We start from the raw sequence: 11929 nt of genomic DNA, 5'->3' as shown, positions 1-11929 counted from the left end.
AGGTCCAGAGGAAATTGGAGTCAGTTTGTTTAGTCTTGTTCGTGGTTTAGTTGAACTGATTTGGCTTTACTTAAGCAAGTACCTGGCACCCATCCAGCCGTCAAAATTCCACATATTATATTATACACTTCTGTGAACATAGATCAGCCCAGTATAATACATATGTGACATCATGGATCCAGGCTTAAAAGGGTACTTTCAAGTGTTCTGAAGACTAAATAAACACATACAATCTATTTCCTGCTTTCCTGGTTTTCTGTTTTCACTGCATTGCCACATCAACCAATTGTCTTCAACTGCTGAATCCTGGCTCTCTGTACTAAAGATAGATAAAGACACATCTTTCTTAAGACCCATCTCATTTGAAATTTACACAATTGAAGGTGTTTTAAGCCATCAGAACGAAAAAGACCCAGAGAAGATTTACGGAGGTTTTTCTGGGGCCTACTATAGGTAATACGCTGTACCATCGATTCTGACAACACCGAATGATACAGTTGTGAATGATGATCCATAAGGGATTAAGTCGGGTGTAACAGATGTGGTCAGATGGTCTTTTTCTTTCATTCTCAGACTCTGGAAAATATGAAAAATATAATAAACTTTCCTCCAGATGGTCCACACGATCTCCCATTCACAGGCTTCGATTGTATGTGCAGGACAACAACATTACAGATTAATTCAAAATAATAAACATGACAATTGTACACTCTCCTACATATAAATATACACACATATAAACAGCACCATCTACAGGATAAAACTAAACAGAGTCAGAAACTATTCACAATACGAAACAAATACTTCATACCTGGAAAATATGAAAAATAAAATCAACTTTCCTCAAGACGGTCCACACGATCTCCCTACACACATAAGCAATTAAAATGAATACACAAGACTTGGAATGATAAATGTCAGGGAATTTCTCCCGGACAATCGGAATGAGAACAAAGACAAGGTTTAGAACAACAAACAGAGTCAGAATGCAGATTTTACCACCAGAAAGGAGTGGAGAGGCGCCTTGGCACGGCTCGTCTCCAACCACTGAAGAACCTCTCTCCGTGCTGGCTTTTTATTCCATATTTCAGATGATGACACACTTGAGTACAAACAGTCTGTTTATTTGTTGCTGGACGCAGCCAGCGCATTGTCATCTCCTGCACGCTGAGTTCAGCTCCCTTATCTTGCTGAAGGTCACTGTATCTTAATGCACATACTGTCATTTCTCGGGAAACGAAACTTTAACTGGGCACATTCCTTCCATCTCATTGTGAGTCGCAGTAAGCATGACTACATGTTTATTGTGATAAAATTATAACTACATAAATTCTTTAACATTTCCCTCCTGTTTATCATAATGTACATTCATGTTTTAACTCAACACTTTTCATCAAAATACCGTGACTTCTTGCGATTTTCCATTTTTCCTTATAATTACTTGTCTACATTCCATCTCAATATTTGGATTCGGAATGCGTGGTACCCTGGTTTGTACTAAAGAGAAGTGGCATGCAATTGTTCGTGAATAGCCGAGAAACCAGCTTCTGTGCAATTACCAAGATGTTGGACATTGTAGAGGATGTAACTAATACTGTCTATGTTTTTGATGGGCGTTACGGGGAAGACGGTAGAGATAATAGGGAAATTCTCGAATCCTGAACCTATGGGATCAGCCAACTTATACCGGTGTGGGACACCCCTAGTGACACCAATGGCATTGATGTAAGTGGGGTCGTCCTTGCTCATCCAACCAACTGCTCTCTATTCCTACTCAAGGCGGAGTCATCCAAAGAGAGTGTTATTCTGGACGGCAACTGCGTTGACCGGCATGATCAGTGTAGCCATCGTACACAGTCCGTTCCACTGAGAGGGCAGGTTTCTGTCGTAACCCCATATCTCCACACATCCACCAAATGTCAGCCTGTGTTGTGTAACTTCAATAGTAGTTGTGCGATTCACATTCATTTTACCCACATCTTTATCAGCGGTATCACTACTTTTGAAACAAGTGAAGTTCTGGTTTCTCTCTATGTCACTGCTAAAGATGGGTTTGGATTGCTCGAACCAAGTTACTGGAAGGAAAGTTTCTTATTTTTTACATTTAGGCTTGGTGTTATCTTTAGTCATTAGTTCTGTCATACAGTTCTGGGGAACATCAAAATGGCACAATTCTTAACAGGGGTCTAGGACCCATCCACACAATGCATTATTGATTCCTTATTTTTCCTGTTTCGATAGCTAACTAACCCAATTATTTTCATCAAGACTTTGTCATGTATAGGTAAACAAAAAGTAGTCACATCTTGAGACGACCATGTACTTGGTTCAAAATTAAAGACTCCGCTTGGTTTCTGAGATCTTGGTCTGATTAATTTCATAGTGACTGACCTTTCAGCTCGAGTTCTACGTGTCACACCTAATAGTTTAGACCAGAATGATTTGGAGTATAGAGTAGACTTTCATGATTCTTTACCTTTTTGGAACATATCATAACACCTTTTTCCTTTGTAGGAAGTACCAAAGCTTTCTTTACATTATATCATCAGACTTGGATGTTCAGAGAGGATTACTTCTTGACATTTGTAATAGAGCATTTGATTTACTCAAGGGTCAATGCCCTTACGTTTTCTCTCGTCTTGGTCGTTCTTGTAGGTCATGTGGACTTGGTGTGCTCTTTATATACCGTCCATGACGTCCCATGTGGCCGGTGTTTCCCACCATGCCCATGGTGCTCAGATTAAAAAAGTGGTTAGGCAAAATTGTTGCAGTGCCCAGGGTAGTCAGAGGTCACTAGTACGATGAAAACCCTGTCAGAACACTGTTGTTGTCTCAGCTCAGTAGTTTGAAGTCCTGCGTCTTTTTGTTGCTTGGATGAGTTGTGGTCTGCAGGCTCAGGTCTTGGAGAGTTGTAAAGATGTTGCAATTTGCAGTGGGAAAAGTGAATCCAGGGGATTTTTTCCTTCCAAGTTTACGGTTGTAGGGGTGGTGATGAGAATCCGGAATGGTCCTTCCCAGCGATCACTGAGCATTTCATTGACAAAATGTGATCCATTTTCAATTCTGATGATCTCCGGAATTCCTGAGGAACTATGTGTTTACATAATGCTTTGGCTACTGTAGGTGCATCTGGTTTAGCCTTTGGAAAGATCTCAACCCACTTAGAGAAGGCGTCTACAAGTACTAGACAATATTCAACACCTTTCTGTTTAGATAACTGAATAAAATCTAGGTGAATGGTCTGAATTGGACAAGTTGGATCAAGTTTTGGTCTCAATTGACCTTAGGAGTTATCTCTGATTAAACACCGCTTACAAATATTCTTTGAGAAGGAATTTAAACCTGTGCGTGTTATAAATCCCATTTATCTGGTCTACCATCCCTCCTGTTTGAGACAAGGGTCAACCCATGACTCAATACTGCCGCCCATTTAAACAATAATTTTGGTAACCACGTTTTTTCTTCGGGGCCTATGTATAACTTGTTTACAAATTTGGCTCCTTTCTTTCTTGGTCCACCGTTCTACCTTGTTTGTTTAAACCATGTCCCATGTATTGAGCTTCTTTTTTTCCAAAGTTGTAACCCGTTTTATGCAAATACTCAAGGTATTGGAGAATGTCTTTCTTGCATTTGTCTTGATTTTTGTTAACCAATAAGCTGTCATCTAACAAAAAAACAAAATTTGACTTCCTTTCCTTTGGAGTAAAGTTACCGAGACACGCCTGAATGTTTTGACCGAAGATGGTTGGACTTTGGACTTGCAGTGTAATTGTAGTGAGTCTACATGTTCCTCCTTGTGTTTCCGGTTTTATTGTGAAATCCGCTCCCTTCTGTGTCTGTGCTAGTCTTACTTCCTCCCTGTCTGAGTAGTAATTGTTCCAAGCCGTGTCTCGTTAGTCCCGCCCCCAGCTGTTGCTGATTGCTCCCCTGTGTTCTCAAGCCCCCACTCTCTGTCACGTCCTTTGTCTTGTCATCACCGTTTTCCAGTACCTGTATCCTGCTGCTGAGTATTCCAGCATCCCTTCCCTGTCTCCTTGCCTTTGTCCCGACCAAGACTCCATTCCTGCCTGTTGTGATTATCGACCTGTTTCTGCCCCTTGACGCCGTGTTTGCTTTACCCCTGCTTTGCCTTCTGTTGCCTATTCCTGGACTGTATGACTACGCCTCTGCCTTCCCCACTGAATTAATCCAAGTCTCTGCAAATCACCTCTGCGCCTGGGTTTCTCCGTTCCACACCGTGATAGTAATCTTGTCCAAGCATTGCTTAAATTTTAAGACCGCAAAATACTGTCCTTTTTGGATTTTATCAAGTTTGAGCAAGGTATGTGATTTGATACATTTGGCGCCCTCTGCTGTACTGCTGCATTTACTGTTTGCAAATCTGTAGCAGACTTTTGCAGTAATCAAATCACTATCTTGTTTTAACTGAACAGTCTTTCACTGATCGGGCTGATTTTTACAATTCCATTTGCTGGCATTACTCTTATGTTTTTGTTTTTTCTCCTGCTGTAATATAATTGATGTCACCGATTACTGTTCGTTCTGCTCCAGTATCTACTAAAAATAACGTGATGACCATGAATTGGTAGTACAATTTCTGGTTTAAGTTTGTAATCGGTTTCATTTTACAGTAAATGAATGTCTGCCTTGTTTCAGTTATTGTTGTCAATTTCTGGAACGTAATAATGTATTTCATCTGTCTCTTCTAAACTTTTCTTTGTCTTTTCTCTATTTACTTTCTCTAGTCATGCTTCTTCCTCAATAAACTAAATACATATTAATATTCCATTGTTTACATGTTCATTCATATCTGTTCATTACTTCAAAACCGTATAGCTTTTACTTCTGTTCTCTTTAAAACCTACATTAACAGTCTCCCAAACCTGTCTCGCTCTCTCTTACACTGACTTAACAAACAACTTGAGCTAGTTTCATTCATTAACAAAATACCAATATAAACTTGTATATAGCCCAAATGCACACAAAGCCATTTACACTCACAATTGTAGCTAATTTCTATCACACACGCACAAACGTCCACACAAACTTCACAAAAACTTTCTCTTGTCATTTCACAGAAGAGGACATCCAAAAATCATTAGAGTGACGCATGATTCATTAAATCACAGATACTGACCCAAAATCAAATGAATGAAATTAAGTCGGACATGTTATTTGTTTCTGCTGCTCAAACCATGAAATTACACGTCTACTTGTGAAACGTTACATTGAATAAAATAAATATCACCATTGTGAGTGCACACTGGGGCATCACACTCACAGGAACTAAGTCTTACAGGAACACTCACAACACATCTTACATTATTTTAGTTTGTTCAAAAATACAATTTTAATCAGAAATGTAAATGATTATGATAACTAGTCCGTCTTGGATCAGGGAAACCATGAAACTGTATTAAATTAAATGTGTAAAAATCACAGCCATGCATGTTGCAGTCTAATTTGAGTTATACTGGATAAAAACAGGTGTAATTTTTTTTTACCAGGAAAATCCTCCCCTTTTGCCAGCAGTTGAGAATCAAAAGGAGCAGTTGACAATTTTCAGTGACGCAAATTAAACATATTATACATGTATAGGTTAAATATGTATGATACAAAAACTACATTTGCTTTAAGAGGCAAGAAATGGTGATAATGTGAAGTTTAGCGGCACTCAGTGGCCATGTTGAGATGGTCACATCAGAGTTACATTAACGATCAATATTGATCATAAATTAACCCACAGTAGTTAACTTATTAAACGTATTTGTTCTCATTCACCAAATGAATCTGCATTTATAAAGAAAACATCGATCATTTTATAATGAATATTTTAATCCGCTATTTTAGAAAGAAGTATAAGGAAAAATGTAAAGGAATTATGAGCTTGTTTTCATAATGTATAGTATATTATAGTTCCGACGCTACATCGACGTTTATAGTATTTACTTTGCCAGCGCTTTTTGTTACAGCCTTCCTAGTCGCTGAGTTTTGTTTTTTTTTGTATTTTAGATCGCCTGCAGTCTGGACTCCTTTTGTTTCTCCTTCGCTTTTGGTTTTCCTGTTGGACGTTTTCTTTGCTCTGGAATTCTGCCGCATCGACCTTTAGGAATTATTTGTGTTTTCGAGGAACTCATTAAAGAACTCAAACATTTCAAGAAGACTTACTTGGATCCTCGTACACGACATTCTCAGTGTGACCTGACCTGAAGAATAGCTGAGCACTTGAATTCTGTTAAATCTGGATTATTGGTTACAGTCAAGTTGTCATATCCTTACATTCCCCCTGATTGCATCGTAAAATAATGAGTCTGATTACAAAATAATAATAGCGAATCTGATCACATGCTAAACTATCATCCATATAGTGCCACACTAAGATTACATTGGTGAGAAAGCAACAGAGCAAACACAGATTAATTTAATGACTATGGTTATACATTGTGAGCATTTCTCTTAAATAAAAAATCATTCCAAATCAAGTATTAAAACTGAATGAATTGAATTCCAAATAATCAAAACAAACATGTTTATACTAACTAAAATCTAAAGCCTATATTGAATTAAAGATTTTGTTAAAATAGATATTGATATAGAGCCAGTATACACTTCTTTGAAAAACCTCTTTAGCGAGGTAAAAAGGAATAAGCAGCCCTGCTGTCTGCAACCATGGATGTCGGCTCTTCATGTGAGGCGTTGACGTACTAAAGATTTAATACTGTTCGTGGGTCAGAATTTGACATGATCCTATGAGTTTTAACAGCTGTTATCATTTGTCTGCATTAGATAGATGGAGGGACGGACGGATGGACTTGATTAATCCCTCCTGAGATCTCCTTCGAAAAAATTGTTTTTCCATTTCACAGCAGACGATATTTTCATTAAAACAAGAACAAAAGTGCAATAAAAAGAAAAAAGTGCAAGGGAATGACCAAATAGAAAGAACATAGATCAAGGGAAATAACACAAAGAAAAGGATCCACAGGCTCACATAGAATAACATCATCTTTTCACTCCACTCCTGCCCCCATATTCACAATAATACAGTCTAATAGCACGAGGAATTAATGAGTCCCTGAGTCTACTAGTGTTGCATCTTGGGAAGAGCATTTGTGCACTCGATCTGCTTCTCTGTTCACTGATCTTTGTGATCAAATTATCATCTATTATCCGTGATCTCAAATGGTCATTTTGGACTGGAAATGAGATTCAGGGTCTGGATGCTACACACCATGACCTTAACAGTCTACGTCTTCTATCTCTAAAAGATTATATTGCACAGATAGAAGTTAAGAGACGGGTATTGGTCGACTTTAATGGAAATATAGACAGAATTCAATGACAGGATCTAATGCAACGACTGATTTTCGGTGTATTAAGCGGAGTCTGGGCTTAAACTACCACAGACTATGATGTCTATTATACTACCTGCCTATGTGTCAATACACACTCGAGTCATGTTGTCAATTAAATGCACCTAATCCTCTTTTTCTTATGTAAATGTTATTTGACATTAAACAAGCAATACTTAACTTGAGTCACCTTAGCTCTATTTATATAGCAATTTAAAAGACAGCAGTTGGGACAAAGTGCTGTACAAGAAGATAAAATATAGCCCCAAAGTTAAATGGAAGTTTAAAAAAACAACACTAGGATAATGCAATATAAGCAAGTAAAACAAGAAAAGACACTCGAACAGCTGCAGAGTGCTGAGATAACTAAAAAAAAAGTTGAAAAGTGGGATTCAAGACAAGTTCTAGTTGACATCCAAAGGAAAGTTCTTCCAGAGCTTGAGAGGAGCAACATGTAAAAGCTCTGAGCTTCTGCTTTGAACTTGTCACTTCCAGGAGCAGTTAATCGGTCGACCTGAGGCAGCGAGCAGGAGCATAAAGGTGGAGCACCTTTGAAAGGTATGACGGGAAGAGGCCATGTAATGATTTAAAAACAAATGAAAGAATCTTAAAAAGATCTCTAAAATGCAAGGATGGGAGTTATGTGCTACAGTCGCATGGCTTGCTAAGCACAATGTGACTATAAGCTTCATCAAGACAAAAGATGACAAGCATATACTCCTACTCTAGTCATTGTAAAGAAATCAATATTTGGACAGACTTGTGTGTATTTACAGTCAATATAATTATTTGAACACCAACTGTTGACTAACACAACCTGAATCTGATTGGATGAACAGGCTGACTGATGTGGATAAATAGTCCATGATCCGAGGAGAAACATCAGTGCAAGTGGTGCCAAAATGGAGGCAGAACACAAGGAACTGGCGGAGAGCTACAAGCAGGGTTTTGACCCTGCTTGGTACCTGCAGTACAACTACAGCTATCCACGTGCAGACTTTACAAAAGAAGATACATTTACCATGTGGCAGATGAGAGTCCTGCACAGGGCCTTTACTGAAGGTAGGAATGACATTAAAGTAATGTTTTCCTGATTTAAGGGATGTGTTTTATTGAATTGTAGGTGTTTTTTTTATATTTAAACTCTCTTTTAAATGTGTCCATTAGTGATAAAGAAGCTAAAGTGCATGTTTTGACAACAGGGGACATCAAAGGTGGGCTCCTTCTGGACCTTGGCTCAGGTCCAACTATTTACCAGGTGATGTCAGGTTGTGAGATATTCGACCAGGTGGTTATGAGTGACTACCTGGAGGTCAATTGTGCCTACCTGAAGAACTGGTTCCAGGACAATGGGAAGTGCAGCTTCGACTGGTCACCATTCTTCGTGAACGCCTGCAGGCTGGAGGGACGAGAGTATGTTTTACGTTTACTTTCGTTTACTATTTTATCTCTGTTACATCCATGACATTTATCATTCGAAAAAAGTCTGTTTATTGAAAATGTAATTTCTGTAATGTTCATTCAGGCCCTCAGCCATAAAGGACAAAGCAGCACGACTCAGGAAAGTGATTAAAGACATCGTCCACGTGGACGTCCACCTCCCTCAGCCTGTGAGTGCTGAGGTGGTTCCTCCTGAAGGAGCTGACTGCATTGTCAGCTGCTTCTGTCTGGATTCTGCCTGCCTCAACCCGTCCACCTATTCGGTAGCCTTGTCCAATGTTCTATCTCTGCTGAAGCCTGGTGGGGACTTTCTGATCATAGGTACACTAGACATGAGCTATTATGATGGCGGTCCAGGAGCAAAACTCCCTACTCACAAATTCACTGAGGCTGATATCTGTCAGCTACTCAGTCAGGGTGGTCTCAGCCTGGTTAGACTGGAAGTTTTCCCACTACCGACAAAGCCAGAGAAAACCGATGATTGCAGAGCACTTTTTTTTGCAAAAGCCAAAAAGAACTGAAGCAAAAGTAACAGAAAGTGAAGGTTCAGAGGAAATTGGAGTCAGTTTGTTTAGTCTTGTTCATGGTTTAGTTGAACTGATTTGGCTTTACTTAAGCAAGTACCTGGCACCCATCCAGCCGTCAACATTCCACATATTATATTATACACTTCTGTGAATATAGATCAGCCCAGTATAATACATATGTGACATCATGGATCCAGGCTTAAAAGGGTACTTTCAAGTGTTCTGAAGACTAAATAAACACATACAATCTATTTCCTGCTTTCCTGGTTTTCTGTTTTCACTGCATTGCCACATCAACCAATTGTCTTCAACTGCTGAATCCTGGCTCTCTGTACTAAAGATAGATAAAGACACATCTTTCTTAAGACCCATCTCATTTGAAATTTAGACAATTGAAGGTGTTTTAAGCCATCAGAACGAAAAAGACCCAGAGAAGATTTACGGAGGTTTTTCTGGGGCCTACTATAGGTGATACGCTGTACCATAGATTCTGACAACACCGAATGATACAGTTGTGAATGATGATCCATAAGGGATTAAGTCGGGTGTAACAGATGTGGTCAGACGGTCTTTTTCTTTCATTCTCAGACTCTGGAAAATATGAAAAATAAAATAAACTTTCCTCCAGATGGTCCACACGATCTCCCATTCACAGGCTTCGATTGTATGTGCAGGACAACAACATTACCGATTAATTCAAAATAATAAACATTACAATTGTACACTCTCCTACATATACATATACATACATATAAACGGCACCATCTACAGGATAAAACTAAACAGAGTCAGAAACTATTCACAATACGAAACAAATACTTCATACCTGGAAAATATGAAAAATAAAATAAACTTTCCTCAAGACGATCTCCCTACACACATAAGCAATTAAAATGAATACACAAGACTTGGAACGATAAATGTCAGGGAATTTCTCCCGGACAATCGGAATGAGAACAGAGACAAGGGTTAGAACAACAAACAGTCAGAATGCAGATTTTACTACCAGAAAGGAGTGGAGAGGCGCCTTGGCACAGCTCGTCTCCAACCACTGAAGAAACTCTCTCCGTGCTGGCTTTTTATTCCATATTTCAGATGATGACACACTTGAGTACAAACAGTCTGTTTATTTGTTGCTGGACGCAGCCAGCGCATTGTCATCTCCTGCACGCTGAGTTCAGCTCCCTTATCTTGCTGAAGGTCACTGTATCTTAATGCACATACTGTGATTTCTCGGGAAACGAAACTTTAACTGGGCACATTCCTTCCATCTCATTGTGAGTCTCAGTAAGCATGACTACATGTTTATTGTGATAAAATTATAAGCAACATAAATTCTTTAACATTTCCTTCCTGTTTATCATAATGTACATTCATGTTTTAGCTCAACACTTTTCATCAAAATACCCTGACTTCTTGCGATTTTCCATTTTTCCTTATAATTACTTGTCTACATTCCATCTCAATATATTTGGATTCGGAATCCGTGGTACCCTGGTTTGTACTAAAGAGAAGTGGCATGCAATTGTTCGTGAATAGCCGAGAAACCAGCTTCTGTGCAATTACCAAGATGTTGGACATTGTAGAGGATGTAACTAATACTGTCTATGTTTTTGATGGGCGTTACGGGGAAGACGGTAGAGATAACAGGGAAATTCTCGAATCCTGAACCTATGGGATCAGCCAACTTATACCGGTGTGGGACACCCCTAGTGACACCAATGGCATTGATGTAAGTGGGGTCGTCCTTGCTCATCCAACCAACTGCTCTCTATTCCTACTCAAGGCGGAGTCATCCAAAGAGAGTGTTATTCTGGACGGCAACTGCGTTGACCGGCATGATCAGTGTAGCCATCGTACACAGTCCGTTCCACTGAGAGGGCAGGTTTCTGTCGTAACCCCATATCTCCACACATCCACCAAATGTCAGCCTGTGTTGTGTAACTTCAATAGTAGTTGTGCGATTCACATTCATTTTACCCACATCTTTATCAGCGGTATCACTACTTTTGAAACAAGTGAAGTTCTGGTTTCTCTCTATGTCACTGCTAAAGATGGGTTTGGATTGCTCGAACCAAGTTACTGGAAGGAAAGGTTCTTATTTTTTACATTTAGGCTTGGTGTTATCTTTAGTCATTAGTTCTGTCATACAGTTCTGGGGAACATCAAAATGGCACAATTCTTAACAGGGGTCTAGGACCCATCCACACAATGCATTATTGATTCCTTATTTTTCCTGTTTCGATAGCTAACTAACCCAATTATTTTCATCAAGACTTTGTCATGTATAGGTAAACAAAAAGTAGTCACATCTTGAGACGACCATGTACTTGGTTCAAAATTAAAGACTCCGCTTGGTTTCTGAGATCTTGGTCTGATTAATTTCATAGTGACTGACCTTTCAGCTCGAGTTCTACGTGTCACACCTAATAGTTTAGACCAGAATGATTTGGAGTATAGAGTAGACTTTCATGATTCTTTACCTTTTTGGAACATATCATAACACCTTTTTCCTTTGTAGGAAGTACCAAAGCTTTCTTTACATTATATCATCAGACTTGGATGTTCAAAGAGGATTACTTCTTGACATTTGTAATAGAGCATTTGATT

The 11929-nt window shown here is 39.0% G+C and overlaps 1 protein-coding gene across 1 annotated transcript; it reads left to right on the top strand.

The window, feature by feature from the left end:
• The first annotated feature begins 7819 nt into the window (after positions 1-7819).
• On the top strand, positions 7820-9570 carry LOC148081875 (phenylethanolamine N-methyltransferase-like). The gene is made up of 4 exons (XM_087788076.1): positions 7820-7910; positions 8192-8414; positions 8555-8765; positions 8878-9570. The coding sequence occupies exons 2-4, from the start codon at positions 8255-8257 to the stop codon at positions 9311-9313; spliced, it is 807 nt and encodes a 268-aa protein (XP_087644202.1). The 5' UTR covers positions 7820-7910; positions 8192-8254; the 3' UTR covers positions 9314-9570.
• The last annotated feature ends 2359 nt before the right edge of the window (positions 9571-11929 follow it).

Source organism: Callionymus lyra, chromosome 4 (genome assembly GCF_982586985.1).
Source record: "Callionymus lyra chromosome 4, fCalLyr1.hap1.1, whole genome shotgun sequence".
Classification (NCBI taxonomy): domain Eukaryota; kingdom Metazoa; phylum Chordata; class Actinopteri; order Syngnathiformes; family Callionymidae; genus Callionymus; species Callionymus lyra.
The sequence above is the reverse complement of the archived record's forward strand: the minus strand, read 5'-3'. Positions and strand labels throughout refer to the sequence as shown.